The sequence below is a fragment of the Amblyomma mixtum genome, chromosome 2 (genome assembly GCF_055824585.1).
Source record: "Amblyomma mixtum isolate Tamu chromosome 2, ASM5582458v1, whole genome shotgun sequence".
Taxonomy (NCBI): domain Eukaryota; kingdom Metazoa; phylum Arthropoda; class Arachnida; order Ixodida; family Ixodidae; genus Amblyomma; species Amblyomma mixtum.
In genome coordinates, this window is record NC_143013.1 from 49,601,795 (window position 1) to 49,622,029 (window position 20,235).

The 20,235-nt window shown below is 44.7% G+C and overlaps 1 protein-coding gene across 1 annotated transcript; it reads left to right on the top strand.

The window, feature by feature from the left end:
• The first annotated feature begins 316 nt into the window (after positions 1 to 316).
• Positions 317 to 17,732, top strand: LOC149359290 (putative 4-coumarate--CoA ligase 2). The gene is made up of 9 exons (XM_089569009.1): positions 317 to 439; positions 2,508 to 2,709; positions 3,135 to 3,238; positions 6,822 to 7,027; positions 8,319 to 8,487; positions 9,518 to 9,793; positions 14,502 to 14,646; positions 17,029 to 17,286; positions 17,605 to 17,732. The coding sequence occupies exons 1-9, from the start codon at positions 317 to 319 to the stop codon at positions 17,730 to 17,732; spliced, it is 1,611 nt and encodes a 536-aa protein (XP_089425135.1).
• Positions 17,733 to 20,235: the final 2,503 nt, after the last annotated feature.

The window sequence follows — 20,235 nt, forward strand, 5'->3', positions numbered from 1 at the left end:
AATTAAATTATTGGATCATTTGCAATGCCTACTGCCCGCTTTCTTATACAGCAGACAGCTTTTATTCACGCTATAGCCAGCGCTGTTTTTCAGTTGGCTTTCAACTGTTCAACGCTTTGGTATCCGCTGCATAAAGGTCACAGGAATAAAGCTGTTGTCTAGTGCGCGAGATTTGATCTTTCTTAGTCTAGAACAAGAATTGCATAATCATCTGTCTCTCCTATTTGTACTCTTTCTGAAACATAGGTCTGCCTGACAAAGTCAGAACCAGGGTGACTTGGTCGCAGAAAAAAAGCCATAAAAGAACCAAGTCGAGATGAAGGCGACTATCAAGGACGGGGTCCTGTATTCGCCGTATCCCAAAGTGGACATCCCAACATGCTCGGTGTACAACGCCATGAAAGAATTTCTGACAAAGTCTCCTGAAAAGTTGGCACTGGTAAGACGCTCATTGTCCTTCCGCTAAAAAGAGGTTTCGAGCACTTCACCGACGAACAATGAGCGAAAGTAAAAGGAGCAACTATTCCTATGTTGAGTTCTTATATTTAACTGGCCTATGAGGCAGCTGCCATACTTGATGTGATTATCCTCAAGACAGCACTCAGGCTTTTCTGACATAGAGCATATAAATCAATTATCAACTACCGCCGAAGGGCAACACCGACAATGTTTCGATGAGCGCGAGAAAAACGTGCTAAGTAGCATTTCCTTCAGATACCTGTACTGATTGCAGCAGAGCTTATTTTGTAGCTACAGACCTGGTTCACAAGTCTTAACCCTTTTCAAAGCATAAAAAAAATGAAGAGAAAATGCGCACCGCGAAATTTTTTTCAAGTTTGTGAAAGATAACAAATAAAACGAGGCCAGAAAATGACCGCAGGAATGACGCTTAAACTCACTGCCTAATTCCTTAAATTTTTCTACTGTCTACATAAGACTATAGGTACTACCATTAGTTGGCGTTGGTGAATGTGGGTCTTGTGGCCTAGTGAGCCTGGGTGGAAGAGCAATTTCGTGTAAGTCATACATGCTTGTACCTTTCAGTGTGTTCCTCCAAGCAGGCTAAGCACACAAAACAATATGTTCTTATTTGTTACGCTTGTGGACGCAGCTGAAAAGGATGAGTGCTGACCAGTACCAATAGCCATTGAAAATCGCCTTCCAGGGAGATAATTTTTTTTCCTTTCTAACGCGGCCTTTTCACAAGGAGCATAGCTATAACCAAAGCCAGGATGTGCAATTGTAAATGAGCTTCGTCCAGAGTGAAAAAGACACTCAAAGGAATGCAAACAGCCGTTAAACACCGTCAAACACGACAGCAAGTTGACTTTCTTGTGGGCTTTCTTCATGTCGAAAGAATAGCGACAGCCCTCGTGCAGAAAGCATAATTATGTGAGATTCTTAGAGTGCGATTTTCTGTACGCATTGATATTTTGAGACGTCTAGCATTCCCACTGAATTTTATAGATTTCTTTCAGCTGTTCTTTTTATGGATACTTCTGAATTTTTCAGTGATGATAGATATAGTGGCCTCAAGCGGGTATTTGATGACTTACCTGTTTCAAGTGTGTGTCGAGTGAGAGCAATTCATCCCTCTAGCATAATATTCTGGCTCAGGTAAATTCAAAAATGATACTCGACTGTTGCGACGTCAAGACCATTTTTTTAGTCACCTCATAGCGATATTCCAAGCTTAAGAAACGCATATCGCATTCGTAGAGCAGCGATTTCCAGAGCCGTGGTCCCTTGCCCAGTTTATTGTTTCGCAAAACTTTTCACGTGAAATCAAGTGTTTCTGGAGTGTTTGTCAAGTTTACCTTAAAATGGGGTCAGGTCACAAAAAACGAAGTGGGCGTACTGTATTGGCTAAGCTTTTCTATGTTTTGTTGGATTCAAAAGCGCCGCAGGATCTTTACAAACTAGGGCAACACTTATCAAACTTAAAAGTGAGATGCAACATTACATTTCCCATTGGTCCTACTGTGATGTTTGCATGTCATTTTGGTTTTGGACTCTACCAAGAACTTGCACTAACCGGAATTTGCTGCCATGTCTTCTTCCTTCTCTTTGTTCTTCCTTTAGTGGGCAGGTAGTGATGACGTCACCCGACCATGCTACCTCTCTATACCAGTCAATACTTCAATTCACACCTGTCACGGTGGGCTCATAATACGGTCGGCTGGTTGCCACTTGCTCCTATGGGCAGATTGTTGCCAGTTGCCACATGCGCCGACTGGCAGGTTGTGATGACGCCTATATCTCACGTGACCCCTCTCAAATAATTAGCGAACTTCGTAACTCACGCCGCTATTTGATTGATATCCTCATAAATACAACTTCAGAAGCTGTTTAAGCCTGCTCTAGCGCCGGAATATGCGCCATAGTTTGTCAACACCAGAGCCACCTCTGTCTTCCACCTCTGTCTTCAAGGCGATTCCCAAACAACCACTCTACTCCTTCCACATCTACATTGCCTTTAAGCAGTCCGAACTCTTTGCGGCACGCAGGTGGACGACAAAACGCAGCTGACAAGAGGCGAGTTCTTCACTCGTCTACGCCGCTTTGCGGCTGGCTTCCAGGCGCATGGCGTCGGGCCGGGGCACTGCGTCTGTGTTCATTTGGATAACAGCGTGGACAACATGGTGGTACTCTTCAGCCTCACTTTCACGGGAGCATCGGTGTTGCTTTCAAACCCAGTGCTGAATGAAAGTAAGTGGCAGTTGACTAGCTCTCAATTTCTCTTTCACTTTGCGATGGAGCGCTGCACCTTTCTTCTTTGAACGTGCTAAAGCAATTAGGCTGAGGAGGTTAAAATACGTTCTTCTTTAGCTGGGCACCACACAGTAGTTAAAATTTTACTGCATTTTGTCGTGATCGATGAAAGAACTATACGCGCTTCTCGGCCTTGAATCCTGCATGTTCACAGCCAATTAGCCTTCATAGCCTGGTCACAGTTCATTACTTGCGTGTGTCTTTAAATAAAAACTGGTATCATAATAGAAAAGCTAATTTTAGAACATTATTATTATAAAAGTACTTTTCTTGAAGTGCGCCGCTTCATAACTGTCAGAGAGTGTAAGTTATATTATCGTTCATTCAGCACGCAATCAACAGTGATGATAAATGATTCGCAGGTGAGCTTCAATTTCAAGTCGAGCACGCAGATGCAACTCACATTTTGACCATTCCACGCTATTCAGAGAAGGCTCTAGCTATTAAAGAAAAGGTGAAATTAGAGGTAAGTAACTTTGTACGATCGTTTGTGTTGCGCACATCAAGACCCTAGGACAGGAGATGATATTGCTGATGCCATTAGCATCCCTCAAAAGCTAATACTCTCATGTCGTTCAAACGAAGCGCGCATTTTGCCTCAACCAAAAACTTCGTAAAAATGATTTATCTCGCTGTGGGCCTAACAGTGGTGTGGGCTGGGCATAATTATTTTTATTACTTTTTTTATCTGGCCGAACTAATTTACGTGGGCCTAAGAGAGCACATGATGTGATTATTGACATCCGAACAGCTTGCTTGTGGCACAGTAATGCAGCCTGCCATGGCTCTTAAAGCACGATATGATGGTGATGTTTTAGCACGCGTGGTCATGATTGACTTTTGAGATTGCAGAGGTTGCGTTTTTCTGGCTTTATGCGCCGACACCAGCGCTCGCAGTGCCTATTTTTCACTCTCTAAAGGACTGGAAACACCTGTACGCCTGCACAAACTGTTCTAAAACGTTCATACCATGACAATGTTTCTTCGCAACGAATGCCAGGCTGACATTTCTGATAATGACATGAAAATTTATTTAACCACCCCCCATTATCCTAGCAGTGCTAAGCTGAATAATCAGCCTAACTTATGCTTCCGTTAGTAAGGATTACGCTCGATTTTATCACGGTAAATGTGCTCCCTTCTTCATAACCTTTTATGTGCTAAGCTCACTACTTCAGTGTAAGGTGAACGTACGCTTACACAAAATTTACCAATAAACCTGATCTGCATAGGCCTCTTGCAACATGAGCCCTAGCATCGCATTCTTCAGTGTTTTTTTATTGTCTGCATGCCTTGTGTATTAACCACATTACAGCAACGGGAGGCTGTTCTGGAGATAAATATTAACAACTTGCTTTTCATGAACTGTCCTGGTGAAGATCCTAGTAGACGTGCCGAGCACTATGCACGTGGCTTGTTTCTTGCGCAATAGGTTCATGCACCAGCGCAGAGAGGCATGGGAAAATAATATCGCAATGTAATAAGATATGAAAGGTACATAGTAGGCAATAAAACTAACGCGACTCGATGTATTTCGAACTGCGGGTAACAGATATTCTATTGCCCTTTAGTGTAACGGGTTTAATTCCAAGGCACGGAAAATGTAGGAGAAGCCGACAGACCCAGATTGAAGGATTAGATTAGACCTGCTGAGATAGGGGGAAGGAGGTGCTGCAGTTGCTACACCGAAGATATTTATAAAACTCAATGAACGGATCCCTTCTTCGGCAGTGCATCAAGCTTGGATGACGATGGCCATTATTATTTCACGCGATAGCGTAAAGAAGGTTCTATCGCAGAAAAGCCGTCGTCATTGTAGGCGTCGGCGCCGTTGTGAGCGAACGCAAAATCCGCTGAGAATCCCCAGAGAAGAAAAAGGGGTAGGTTGACCACCTAGGTCACGTGATGTTATGGCTTCATCGTAACCTGCCGCCCATGGCAGGTGTCAGTTAAATTATTAATTGGCTTCGAGAGGTTGCTCGGGAAGAGTGAACGTGAGTCCCACAAGGTCCACCGGTGGCAGCACTTGCCATCGCCGGGCACTGGCGCATTGCTTAATGGCTTCACTACTTCGCCAAGAGTGGTACGAGCACTCCCAGCAACTCTGAACGTTAAGTAGAGAGTTACCAATACCGCATATATGGGCATTAACCGATTAAAGATATCGCGACCTATTCTTAAGGCAGTTCTTAAGTGTCCGCTCCAGTTTTATATTCAAGAATTCTAAAAGCTCATGCAACCGTCTGCGCGCCGCGCGACGTCTCCCAAAAGCACCTCATCCCAACCGATGACAGTGGTTCCGTGCGTTCCAAACCTCAGAACACGGGAAACAATTTTAAACATTTGAGCTATGGTAGGAACGCGCCTGTCTGTGCAATTTTGGATCCGATCATCTCTAGTACAGATGCTAAAGTCGAAACTGGCTCTCCAGGAAGCAATTCCTAGTTGCTTTCGGAGCACTCCTTTGGTATGTACCACTAGATTCCAAGTGAGGCTCGTTCGGTGGCAGCCCAAGTGTAGTGTTTATCATGTCCACCCTAACCACAGCTGCTTCAGCAGTCGTCATAAAACCTGTGATGGTAGGTACAAATAAGTCAGGAAACAAGGCATGCCCACACTTTCGCATCGAACGGTGCTTTGTCTGAAGTCGTGAGTGAGTAAGAGGAACATTCGATCTCGTCAACAAACAGAGATACGCGTATTGACACTGGTCAATGAAGAATTCTAAACCTCTCGAATACCTTGTCTTTATGCAGAGCATGTAAATTTCATGCTCACCCATATGCATCACGGTGAGCATATTCGGGAACAGAGGATAACACCTTTTCTACAACAGGCCTCTTTCGAGAAGCTATACACTTATCACCAGAAAACACACGGGCTAACGGTGGCGCGTGAAGAAGAAGATTTAAAGACAGCATGCGTGCGGTATTAAGGAGAAAACAGTAATTAATAAAGAAACCTCAGTGAAATGACTAAGCCTTGCCTGCTTTTTGACTGAACCTCACATCCACCCGGTCTTCTTGAAAATGGCGGTCAAGCTCTGCTGCCAAGAAGTTGATTTGAAAGCTGAACTTCAATTTTTCACATACGTCAAAATATTGCCGCGAATCCTTGAACTATTTGTCTGTTCATTCTTCAAAGCTGCCGGTACGAGGTTTTATCGCTTTATTTGTGATGCAAGACGCGACCAGATATAACTCGATTATATCTTGGAGCCGATTCCACGTTGTCCCAGACTGTTGAGGTAACTTTACACGCCGTATCTTGAAAGTTCGCTGTCAGCTTTAAAAGGGTTGAGAATTGGGCGAGTTGGTACGAATTCATACTGCTGTGGCACCACGAGGACAGGGACGGAGAAAGAGTGACGACAATACAAGTGCGCACTAACAACTGAAAAAAATTATTAAAAGTACAAAATATATGGACAAAACCAACGGTTACATGCACAGTCAGAACACGGTTAGAAAGGTTGCAGGCAATAACGCACGTTACACATCAACATAAAGATAAGACTTCCTGGGAGATTATGGAGGCCTTCCATATAAAGAAGTCGGCAGATGTATGCGTGAGTTCGCCATCTTTGCTGCTGCTTGACGCCGAGGTTGATTATCTTCAAAGAGCACTAAACTATGATAACGGGTAGATTCGTCGTGATGTAACATGCGTTATTGCCTGTAACCTTTGAAACCGTGTTCTGACTGTGCACATAACCGTTGGTTTTGTCTATATATTTTGTGTTTTTAATAAATTTTGTCAGTTGTTAGTGAGCAGTTGTATTGTCGTCACTCTGTCTCGGTCCCTGTCCTCGTGGTGTCACAGCAGTATGAGTCAGCTTTAAATTGAGCATGGCCGAGACCCGCGGCAATTTTGTTCGACGACCGCAGAGCACGCTTCTTGCTTTCGTAAGCGCCAAGTCATTCAGCCCACTGTAAGCGCAGGTCATCCCAATAAACAGCTTCCTTTCAGAACATTTAGAACACTGTCTGGACTGGCGTCATCACTACCTGACAATGTACTGCAACTTCTGTTCTGATAATTCAACCCAGGGGCTTTTTATGATTGGCGGCTCTGCACCCGGCTTTACGTCCGTGTCGGAATTCGTGAATAAAAACGAGGACGACTTCAAGGAAGTACGAATAGAAGACCCCAAGAAGACTACCGTGGCTCTCTTCTACTCTTCGGGCACAACGGGACACGCCAAGGGAATGGAGATCTCGCACTACAGCATCGTGGCTAACCTGCATCTGACAAAGTGAGTTCTTTTGACGATTAAGCTCAAACAATTGCCCTCAGAGCATATTCTGGTTATATGGAGGAGTTTTATATTAGTGGCTCCGCAGGTACGCCGACGGTGATGCATCAGCAGCTCACAACGTCGCAGCTGGGTCCTTGCACTACATCGTCGGAAAATAACTCGGGAAAACATTGCACTTACCTACACGAACCACAGGACCCCTATAATAAAATATGATCCCTCGAAGGCACAGCTGTGTGCCCTAAGCAGGTGCTATATCACCTAGGCATGTTTTGGGAGGGAGTAAAGGAAATTCAGCGGTAACATTAAACAGCAAATAAGGCATGTTCATGGAAGAGAAAAAGACTGGTATTAGCCTTTAAATGAACCACACGTTTTCAACTCCCTTTTCCCCACATAATTATTGTTTTCTAAGTTAGGTTGCTAACTTTGGTTATTTTAATAGCAATTTTCTTTTATATATACACCTAAACGTTTTAGCAGCACCTATATGTTCCAGTGATATATTACTGCAGCGGGTCATTTTTAGTAAGTCGCTTAATTTGGGCTAAGACAAGACCACAGCCTAGAAAGAGCAAATGTAAAAGATGAGGTCACTGTTACTCTGCGTATGCCCACTGCGGTAATTCACAAAGAACCGAATGTGCATTGTGCTCACTTCTGGAGTTTTGAAAAAAGTGTAGGTTGACTTGTTTCCAGTAGGTGGAGCTTTTAAACTTAAACGTCTTGTTCCCTCGTGATAAAATCACTCAAAGCAAGAGAAGGGACTCTGAAAGGACTAGCCGTTATTCGTTTTGTTCGAATTTATCTGAGGCTAGGTTTATATAAGGCGAGGTTTTACGCATTAAAAGAAGCGTTCACTATACGCACCTTTGTGTATTGTCTGTTGTCCAAGCACACACTCCAAGCTTGCTGTAATCGTCATCAAGGCAATTAAAAAGAACCACTGCCAACTGGTCACTTCTAGATAATCCCTCCAGGAGGCCTTCAGCTCATTTTACTTGCCGAATGAATATTTTTGCTGAAAAAAAAATTTTGGTTGGGCGAATCTCCGGGGAATTGAACAGATGAACTCATGGCTACTTACGCCATTTGAACCCGACTCCGGAAAAAGGAACAAGGTTCCTCATCGCACGGAATTTTATACATTAACTGCACTGGCCTTCGAAGCAGCTTCGTACTGTGAATCAATAAACCATTGCCAGCCATATACCAGCTACCAGCAGGCTCCAATATTGTCATGTCCAGCTATTATCGATATGTGCATTTCTGGCTAATTTTACTTCAGAGTGCTTGTGAGCTACGAACCCGAAGACGTCCTCCTGGCCTGGTACCCCATCACCTACGCCTCTGGCTTCATGTTCACTCCTGTAGCTGCCTGTGTGGGGTCCACTTGCCTCGTCGTGAACCCCAACCTGTCGTTCGACGAGTTCGTCTACTACGTGAACAAGTACAAGGTGAGTAAGAAGTAGGACCTGCTGCTGAGGCAATCTCTGATCGGCAATGTAAAAACCCCAGCAGGTGTAAATTGTTTCACCTTCAGACAATTACCAAAATATGACGCCATCTTCTGTAAATCTCTTTCTGTGCTCACTTTTGGCAACCTGAATTTTTGGTTCCTCCTAATTCCGACCGTTCTTTGAGGTATGACTCGAGATTTCCAACTCCACGATGTTACACATATTATGGCCTTTTTTGAGAGATTTATTCATTCCCAATGTTTTTAACTCTCTGCCTTATGATGCCTTCGCTGGGTGTCAAAACACAAATTAAACATCATGTATTTGCGAGAGAAATTCTCGACGACGAAAAAATATTTCACGAAAGCCGATGGTATTTTCTTTTTCGTACTTTGATTTCTGATGTCAGTCACAACTGCCGGGTGCAGTCAGAGAATACTTTTGGCTTGGGCTGGCCGGCCTACTGGTCTTTCAGAGTTCGGTTTGAAGACATTTTTTTTTGTCTCCATTAAAATACAAAATCAGGGTTAGGATTGAAGATATTTTTTTTGTCACTATTATAATACAAAACAAGTAAAGGACCCGCTGCGGTGGCTCAGTGGATCGAACCCGAAAGACGCGGGTTCGATGCCGGCTGCGGCGGCCGAATTTTGATGAAGGCGAAATTCTAGAGCCCCGTGCGCTGTGCGATGTCAGGGCACGTTAAAGAACCCCAGGTGGTCGAAATTTCCGGAGCCCTTCACTACGGCGTCGCTCATAGCCTGAGTCGTTTTGCGACTTTAAAACCCAATAAAGCAACAAAAATAAGTAAAAGCAGGCAGTTAAATGAGACATCTTTCAGCCGTCGCCTACTTAAGGTTCAGGGAGTAAGAGGGTCAATGAATCTTCTATGGGGCTCTACAGAAAATTATTTTGCGAGTACATTTTGACAACACTATATCTAAAATGATATAGCACCTTGCCTAAACCGCAAAATCAACTTTTTTCTAACGTGCACCATTAGAACTCCGCCATATTTTGTCACCAGGTGACGACCTTTGCGGCTGGCCCGTCGCGTCTGCATTACTACGTGGCTGCAATGCTCCGAAAGGGAATAAAGCTGCCTTCAGTAAAATATATTAACGTAGGCGGCACTGTCCTGACAAAAGACTTCGCCAAGATGATCATGGAGGCATTCGACGGCCTACAGTCTCTACGGAACGTCTACGGTATGTCGGAGTCTTGTGGCGTCGTATGCACGCCGCCCAAAGGAGATATATCCCCTGGAAACGTCGGTTTTCCCGCGCCCATGGTAGAACTGAAGGTGAGCGTAACCTGTCATCCTCACGCCGATTCTAATTTTAGCTTATAGTCCTAGTATATCTATAGTTTACCGACTCAGCTTTTAGCGGTTTCGGTCTAATTAAACACAATGACGAGCGATCTAGCGTGTTTCGGCTAAATGCAAACTGGGTGCGCTAGAACTTCGGCTTTGGATCGAGTCTCCATTTTCATACCAAGCTGGGAGTCCTCACAACACTTATAGTGCAGTGGTGCAGCGATTAAGCGATGCGCCACTGCCCTGGGATGGCAGTAACTGCCACTTGTGGGGCATGTGAGACCCAGGTTGCTCTTCCCGGTCAACCTCTCCCGACCACTCCTTAATTGATCATTAATCATTAGCAGGTGGACCACCTGCTACAGGCTTTCGACAGACAGCGTGAAATCAGTGAGGGCGGGATTAAGTCCCAACGCACTAAACTTCTAATTTATGGTTTAGGCAGAAAGGGTCCAGCCATAGAAGGGCGGACTGTGTCCAATAAACTTCTGATAATGAAAGCTGCTCTATAATGAGTACACACCACAGACGTAATAGAAGCTTTTCTCTCTGCTGTTTCCATCACACTATTCTTCACTATAATTATTCATTTTTGCGTACGAGCTGACGCTCCGCCTATGAGGTATTCCATTGGAAGAGTCTTCAGAAACAGTTCAGCAATTGGACGTTTTCAGAATACACCAAAGCCTCACTACGAAACCATGGTTCGATCTTAGCTGCACTGAAGTAAGTCCGCCGGAAGAGAAACAGAACGCCGGAAGGTACTCACTTGCGCGGCGTGGTCGGCGGTTGCTTTCCGCGTCTATCACACCCTGCCACTCGCCTCTTTTCCAATTTGTGCCCAGCTACATATCCTTCAGCCCACCATTCAGTTCATTAAGAGAGACTCTTTGAAAGAGGTCTCTTTTTTCTAATATCAAGCGGCCGTCTAAATTCTGCAATCTGCACAATGGCATAGATCAATATAACGTAGTCTAAGAAATAGGGTAAGTTTGCCACATCGCCGTCATTAGAGGCGATGATATGTTTTATGCGAAGCATATTACTAGAGCTACACTACAGCCCGTCGAGCGCGGCGGTGGAGCTACCATTGACCTTTAGCGTGACCACGTGACACCACGTGACAACATGACGTCACAGCAGAGGAGATATGGGCTGCCGGCTCGCGCGGTCGGCCGCGGCGGTGGAGGCTCCACATCAGAGGCGCGGCGGCTGACCACGTGACAACATGACGTCACAGCAGAGGAGAGATGGGCTGCCGGCTCGCGCGGTCGCCCGCGGCGGTGGAGGCTCCACATCAGAGGCGCTGCAGCTGACCACGTGACGCTACAGCAGCGGTATAAAGCTGAGCTTGCCTCGCTCTCCGGGCACTTACGAGGCGGCCAGGTGTTGGGATGCCGCCTAGAAGCAGGGCTGATTTGAACGAGAAGCGAAAGCTTCAGCGTGCCACAGAGACCGATGAAGAGCGGATGAACGTCTGGCTAAGCGGCGTGCTCAATATGCGGCTCGGCGACAACGTTCTACAACAACTGAAGAACAAGCCTAGCCATCAATATGCTTCGCATCTGACTAGGCTTAACCTTAGCTAAGCCTCAGCCAATTTTCTTTTTTTTTCTTCTGGCATCGCTATCACTGCGGTATTGCATGAAACCACCGCTGTGAAGAAGCGTCCTGATCTCCTCAAAACAATGCTCTTTATGCAACTATTGTTATATCGAGGGTGAACGCAGCTGTTTGGCTCTGCATACGTGCGCTCGAACTCACTCTTGCCTCTTGAACACGGGTGAGTTCCTTGACCTAGGCATTCATATTTCCTAAATTGCGTTACTTCTTCCCCTTTCCGTGAAACACAGCAAATTTCCTATTTTGCTTATGGCTTGACGTTCTTGACACACACCAGATTCCGTATTCTATAAGGATCAGTTATTAATTTTCCATTCAGTTCCTATTTAATCCCCTCCATTGTTCACTGAGTTTCGGCGACGTAGCTGCGGCTTTCAAGCGTCAGAGGGCAGCGACTGGACCATTCGCTCATATGCAACAGGGCCTCCTCACTGGCTGCATACCACAGACATTGATTCAGCGCCGCCTGCAGCGAATGCAGAAGGCTACAGTCGACGCAGGGCCCCGCCACCTTGTGATTTCTGTTATCAGCCGCGTGCGGCTTTCGTGTGATGCAGCCGTCACAACGATGTCACTACCAATTAAGTGAAACACTCGGCCCGCATTCTATAAGTTGTCCATTTTACATTGCCCCTTTCGCGTTCATTGGGTCCTCTGTCAATATAATCACTCAGAAATACCCACGTCTTTCAAGTACCTGTGGCATGCGATCCTGCGGTTGAGTGGCTGAGCGACCGGGCCTTACTTTTGGCTGAAATTGGATGCAATATGCAGCCAACGGTCAGGTACATTGCAGCGCTCTGTGAGCATCAGGCGACCGGACCTGAACACTGGCTGCCTATGACTGCGATATGCAGCCAATGACAAAGTCCGGCCGCTAACCGTCCAATGGCCTGGTCGCTTGCCACAGGCACTCGAAAGCCGCGGCTATATATGAGTGACCACTGACAGAGGACCGAATGGACGCGAAATGGACAAAGGAAAGTGGACAGCTTATAGAAAGTGACCCCTGGTATCAATTTCGAACGGTTGCATAGCGAATATAGCCCCAGTACGTATTCCTCATTGCCGTGACCTACAGCCCTGGTGGTGCCACCTGTGGTTTTGATGCGACAACAGAACATCTTTTTGAATCCCCTAGTAAAGACAAGCAATTTGGTATGTTAGAGACCGCCCCAATGCTCGCCTACTGACCCAGAGCAACATCAATCGTTCAGCCCGAAGGGTTCTCAAGCACTGCCGGTCTTGAGGGCATCCTGCTTGAGTGACAGGCAGGACGCATTCAATAGGAATACTTTCACATGCCATCCATGTTTCTTGCTTTATCCCTAATTTTCCTGTTTCTCTTTGGCAATAGTGTTTGTTTCACCAAATGCAGAGTAGCCACCCAAAACGCTATTTTGGGCTGCCTTCTTTCCTTTCGGTTTCCTAGCGTTCTCTTGCATTGACTTCAGCCAGATCTCTTGCCGAAAGGAGGAAATATTTACCAACAAAAAGTGGTGAGAAGCAAGTCGTGAATTGGCGGTTCTAAGCGCATTTTTGAGTCAGTCTTTGAGCCAAACCATTTTTAAACTGTAGTTATACAGCCTGCAGCTTACTATAGTTCCATCATTTATCATCAGAAGCCAGCAGTTTAAAGGCACTGTTTGCGTCTTTTTGCTTCCCATAACTGCTGAACAGGTTCTCAAGAAGCATGCCCAATTATCTAAGCATAGAGAAGATAGGTTCTTAATGCGAATAACCACTTTTCATGTCTTTCATTCTATCTTGCCGGTATTAAATATATTCACGAAGCAGAACACTTGAGGCTAATGAATGCGTGAATAAAGCAGTGAAATTGCGTGCACATATTAGGTTGTCGCAACCATCGATCATCCACTAAGTAAATGATCTTCTGGCCATTTTGTGGCAGTTTAAAACTATACATTTTGCAATTATTACAATTCCGCAAAGAGGTCAGCCGCGGTATGCCGAAAACGGAAGCTAAAAACATTTTCTGCCCAATACCACACTTCCATCTTAATTCAACGACCATGCTAATGCTGTAAAGTCCGAACAGGTTTGAATTCTTGTTTATGAATTGATTTCTAGCTCCTCTTATATCTCTAAACGCAGGTGCCTTTTCGCAAGGGAAGTGCCACTTACGCGAAAGTTGATCGCATTTTCAGTTGTTTCGCATGTGCTCTGCCAGCGGCACTGATCTTTCTAGCGTTGAACTGGAGAAAACTTTCTCTTATTTAACTCGCGCCTGAATTATCAAGCCGATAAGGAAATGCGGACAAAGTGCGTTTTAATTTTTTCAACAGCGCATGCTAGACAAGGACACAAGACGAGGAAACACACACACGAGCGCTGAACTGCAACTTTATTTGTGAAAAGGCGCCAACCTCTACATATATACCCTCAAGGAACCGCCCACTAGGGTAAAACCTAAAATCACTGCACGTGTCAAGCATGCGCTGTTGAAAAAATTATTATGAATAACCAACTAGCCCGTGAGCTCACCCTGTTCAAAGTGTGTTTCACAGCGACGCGTCCTAGTTGCCATAATCAAACTGGGGTGCCTGCTTCAAGACCACTGATCTTTATAGCCTTGAACTGGAGAAAACTTTCACTTCTTTAACTCGCGCCTGAGTTATCAAGCCGATAAGGAAATACGGACAAAGTGCGTTAACACGTTTTGGCGGGCTAGTTGGTTAAGCATCTTGAATAAACAGCGCGAACGAAGACGAGCACAAAAGAAAAGAAAATGGACGACACAGCGCTGTGTCGTCCATTTTCTTTTCTTTTGTGCTCGTCTTCGTTCGCGCTGTTTATTCAAGGACAAAGTGCGTTTCACAGCGACGCGTCCTAGTTGCCATAATCAAACTGGGGTGACTGCTTCAAGACCACTGATCTTTCTAGCCTTGAACTGGAGAAAACTTTCTCTTTTTAACTCGCGCCTGAGTTATCAAGCCGATAAGGAAGTGCGGACAAAGTGCGTTTCACGGCGATGCGTCCTAGTTGCCATAATCAAACTGGGTACCTGCTTCAAGACCGGCAATTTCGCCACCTTTCGGTGTTGTCGCAGTTCCTCGACTTGGACACGGGTGAGAAGGTGGGACCGGGGGAAAATGGCGAACTGTACTTCAGGATCCCCAGCGTGATGACGGGATACTACAAGAATCCGGAGCTGACGAGGGAGTTTATCGATGAGGACGGCTGGTGTCGATCAGGTAAGTTCATTCGTTATTCACCTCACTGTTTTGGGTCCGCCCACGGGCGAGACCAGACCGGTGCGGTCGCGAACCTCATTAAGCGATGCATGAGAGTAGGCGTCACACAACGGCAAGTGTATCACGTGCTCTCCTCTCGCTAGTCTCCCACTTCTTGCACGGTTTTAAGCATGGCTGCATGCGCTACACTGCTGTGTTGTTTAATTCTCGCCGTTGTGCGTGCACATAATTCCATGCGCTGCAGTGGCGGAGAGGATCGCTTTTTCGAGTATCTAGAAACAGATAGAGATATTATTTACGGTAAGCTACCAACCACTAAATGTAAGCGTAGCCTTATTGTAATAGTTAAAACTTTACTAATATTTGGTCACGTACCTGCCAGATAATATCTTTTAGCTCTATTTTGAAGCACAGCTCCACTCACGACATTACACCGCATAAAGCGTTATTGTAACTCAATTTTTTTTATTACTTACAGATGTTAGGTGAATCCAGAAAAGAATTGTAGCGCCGAAAAAAACAACGCACAGCAATGTCTCGCTTGCTGTGTTTTGTCTTTTTCAGCGCTACTATTCTGGAAACATGCACAAACTAGCCCCCCAACAAGCATTACTATGTTAGGTGAAATTCCCCTATTTCTGTTCGCGGCTTAGTGCGAAGCAGTGATCTTAGAATCAGTGAAAAATTTGAGTCGTAACTCTTTTTGAAAACCACCCAGTTCAAAAACAACCCGGACAACACACGTACAGGTGCCGTCAAAAGTAAATGGAGGGTGATGTTCACGAAAAAATTTAATCATTGGCCCCCCAATTCATGCATCCTTGAATACATATGTGCAGCCTAATTGTGATTTTGCGAATTGCACTGTGCACCAACAAGCATGGACCATTATGCTTTAGATTTAAAGAAATTAAATTTTTTTGACAAAGTCGCCTTTCATTTACTTTTGACGGCGAGTGTACACCTTTACATTCCGCTTGAATGGAATAGTTTGAAGAAAAATTAAGGGCAGCTAAGAAGTCTAGCAAAGTAATATAACTGGAGTAACATTTGAAGGAAGACAGAAACAAACTTTAGAAAAAATTATATATAATATCGTGCTTGCAGAAGTAGCAAAGGGGTGGGGCATTTTCTGCTGAGACCATAAAACAGACAGACTGATGAGGGAGCAGAGCTAATATCAAGGGAGATAGCAGAGAATCAGACGGGAAGGTTAGGAACTTTTCTTGCCTTGGTGGCATCTAATAACTCGGAAGAAAGATGGCTGGAAGTCTGTGGCAGAGTTCGTTGCACAACAGTGGTGGTCAACTGCGTAATAAGAAAGTATCTCACTATTAGTACGCAAAATGCTGCCCTGGGGCCGTATTTTATAAGCTGTACATTTTCGGCTGTCCATTTCGCGTCCACTAGGTCCTCTATTATTGGTCATTTTGATACTTCAAGCGTCTGGAACAAGCGACCGGGCCAATGGCTGGTTGGAGACCACAACGTACAACTCGCTCAAATTGGATGCAGTATACAACCAATGGTGAGGTGCATCGCAGCGCTCTCTCAATAGCAGGCGACCGGTCCTGAGCACTGGCTCACTGGACCTCACCATTGGCTGTGTATCAGTGTTGAGGTCCAATCGCCAGTCACCCATTAGCCGAGTAGTTTGACACAGATGCTTGAAAGCCGCTGGTATCCCTGAGTGACCCCTGATGGGGGACCGAATGGACAAGGCACAATCAACCGCTTATGAAATGTGGCCGCAGATTTTGACCGTCGTCATAGTGGATCAGCATTCTTAAATCCCTCTGCCAACTCTACCAGAAAATCAACTAACCACACATGGGTGGAAAGAAAAAGACGCATAAAAACTAAGCAGGGAAAGTTTATAAATTATTTCCTCCATACTGCGCAACGAGTCGTCCACTGCGCTCAGGCTGTGGACTTCAACCTCTGTAAACAATTTTCGTCACTAGGATGCTCCCAGCAAATCAGGTAATAAAGAACTTGAGCAAAACCCGTAATATATTGAGATACTTAAAGGAATGTCCATCATGAGGACGTTGACAATAAAGGACCCGTAAGGATGTACCAGACGCTAGAGGAAAATGGATTTTAGTATAACGCTGTCTTAATCAACAACCGAAGGAATATGAAAACGCGCTCTCTAAAGGGGTTCGCGGCATCATGAATTGGCTCCTGGTGTTTACATTACAGAATTAATGCAAACAAGGCAGACAAAAGAAACTACTTATCACTTACCTATTACGAGACAAAGGTAAAGGCCACGAACCACAAATGTCAGCATACATACTGTCGGTGGTTCTACCATAAAGGATGACGTTTTTTTTTATGTATAAGCAAAGCTGCAATCATTTTCCCGTTCATACGCAGGGGATGTCATGTACTACGACATAGACGGCCGCGTGTACTTCGTGGACCGCGTCAAGGATATCATGAAGTGCCTTGACCAGCAAGTTTCCACCACCGAACTTGAGTCCTTATTACAAACTCACGCCAGCGTGGCCGATGTCGCCGTGGTGGGGCTCCCTGACACACGGTATGGGGACGCGGCCACTGCTTTCGTCGTTCTTCGAGACAAGTCGGCAGCGTCGCCTGAGCTGGCCGCCCAGCTGAAAGCAATAGTCGCAGGTGGGCTTCCTCTATTCTTCACTACTATGGAACTCTGCACCGCTGTCTTACTATGCATGTTTTCTTGCATATCTGAATATCTGGCACCGACATGAAAATGAGTGCAGTAGTCACGTTTTTAGTTTGACGACTCATGAAGAAAGTGAGTCACATATGTCCCACTGCCCTAAAAAGGGTTAAACATTTATCGAGGATAAAAAGCCATTTCTATTACTTATGTGTGCTTCTTCTTCGAAAATATTACTTGAGAAATTAAAACACTAAAAGAACGGCTGTTTTCAGATGATGGTGTTTCAGTTTTTTTTTGTTGTTTTTCAGACAACACTGATTCATTCAAACACCTTCACGGCGGGGTTGTTTTCGTGGATCGCCTGCCTAGAAACACGAACGGAAAAGTCGTAAAGCATCAACTCAAGACACAATGCGAGAATTCTAAGGTTTACTAAATCACCTGAGCAATTCTCACTTCAGATGCATAAAAACGTGGGAATAAAAATTTTTAAACGCGGGGACATCTGCGTCGACTGAAACGTGTATTTCTTAAGTCACCTGGAACATCTCAAGAGGTAAAATAGAAATTGGCTGGTTATTTTTGAGGTTACCTTTCTTCTTTTACGTACCGGTGAAACGATTGCATGCTATAGGCGTTCTGGAATTCTCTCATCCTTCAAAAAACCACTCATCATGCAAACGGTGATATCTCACAGGACGTTAAAGTTCCTTCGGAGCGTTTGTGATGATATTCAATGTTTTCAAGGGGCTTGGTCATATGGAAACTGAGAAGAATACTTTCCATTTCACGCCTCGAAATTCTAAGAAGAAAAACCAACGTACTTATGGATCACATTAGCTACGCAGTGTTTGTGGATGTCGATACAGCCCTTCAAGACACTCTTACAAAGTTTCTCTCGAAAGCATCTGCTACTGCTGGCAGAAGCTCATGAAAAGAGCCTAAAACATAACGTTTACTGTAACTAATCCTTCTGACATGATTCAGCATAGACCACGCAAAGCTACATTAATTGAAGATTGCTGCAGTTAATGAAAAGGCTACAGCATTTGGCGCCACGCAGAAAAGTGAAAACCCTATATCTTACCAATCTGTATTGTAATTGATGTTCTTGGTTTCTTGGATTTCTTTTGCAACGCTTCCACAAACTACCTCTCTATGAAAGTGCGAAAGAATTTCCGTGTTCATCCAGCCCAGACTTCCTTACTGGCTTAGCTGCCAACCGTGTGCAAACTAATTAAAAACTTTGCACTTCCATGCATTTCCTTTCATACACTTTGCCCGACGAATATTCATTTATTAAGTATGCCCAATCAAAAGAAATGATAAAACTATCGATCTCGGTTTTGTAACTACGGGGACAAGGCATTTGCGCTGTGCAGAAGCAATTTCAACAGATGAAGTGCCAGACATGTTTGTTTTGTGAGTCTGCATGCTACGAAGTGGTGATCATCCAGCCATAGTAAAATAGTATATGACCCAAATGAACAGCTGGGAGCTTTGACAGCTATATGTCTAACAAGAAACAGACTTGTCTAGCATTAACTAGATCTACTGTAGTAAGAGCTCCGTTCATACCTTGGAGACCATAAGCGGACAACGCTGATAGGTATTCACAGAGAGATACATTTTTAGAGTATAAAATGTTGACATTAAGGCCGTCAAGCCAGCAAGAACGCTGCTCTGAGCTCCGAGGCTGCAAAGTTAATTCAAGCTCTAGAAAATTGTCTTTCCTCGCCCCTGTAACATCTGGCATGCTACAAGTCTCGGTATTAGGACCTTTATTATTTCTGTTATATATTAATGACCTGCCTTATAAATCACCTCGAACATGAGCATGCATGCTGATGATTGTGATTTGCATAACATAATTCGCTCTTCAGATGATCATTCTGGCTTTAATGTATCATTTTCTAGCTTCCATAGGTGTTGTGAAAGCTGTTGTGTTATGAAAGCCATGCAGAAAAGTGACAGAAGAAAAATGCGCCCGAACAGCTGTCGCCTGGTGACTATAATGTATAAAAAAAAACTGCATGCAACAAAAGTTTTGCTCACAACTTTCAGATGTACGGAGCCTATTGAAGTGAAGTTTTCATTCGATTTTTTTTTTCACAAATCAGTCATGCAAAAGTGCGACAGTGCAATATATGGAAGTGGAAGCATGTTTTTTTTTAAGCACGTTTTTAAAGGAGCTATTTATGAAATCGACAGTTACTGGTGAGAAAGGCCGCGTGTTCTGTTCTGTTTGAGTTGCTAGCAGCTTATACTGCTTCAGAGCGATAACATGACCTTCGAATATATCTTTTCGCTTTGGTATCAATTACCACTCCTATGCATAAAACGCTCATTCGGTATGTTGTTGTAATGCTGAAGGCAAAGGGTTAAAGTTTTAATTCAACGGTTCATTAGCAAGCTTTCAAAGACTAGGAGTTAATGTTTGGGGGGCCACTTCCGTTTCTGTGAAAATGTGACGTGCATTCATTACTTAACTTCAACTACCGACTGCTTTTTAGGCAATGAGTAATTTTAGCTGCAAAACTCGTGAAATTTATGCCATCATTCGCGACTGCAGCAAGCTTTTACGTAAGAATGATAACCAGCGCAACTATTGCCTCCAGCTGGATTTGAACCAGTGCCACCACAGAGAAACTTCCTTTTCCGATCCTACGAACCACTCCGCCACTACCTTAAGCTGTCGGGATGAGTGTGAGCCTCTCGGGCTGCCTGTGGAAATATCGTCTTCCTACGACCTTTCATTCGTTCCTTCCATCTTTCCAAATATAGAAAGATACAGAAAGGATCGGCTGTGTTCATAACGACCGCTGTATGCCGCCGCGCACAAAGGTGGGAATTGCGACAAAGTTCCAGGCCTCTACCGGTGTGCTGCTACCGTGCACCATCTACAAGGTGTCCTGGAATGCGCTAGGCGTTTACTGCAA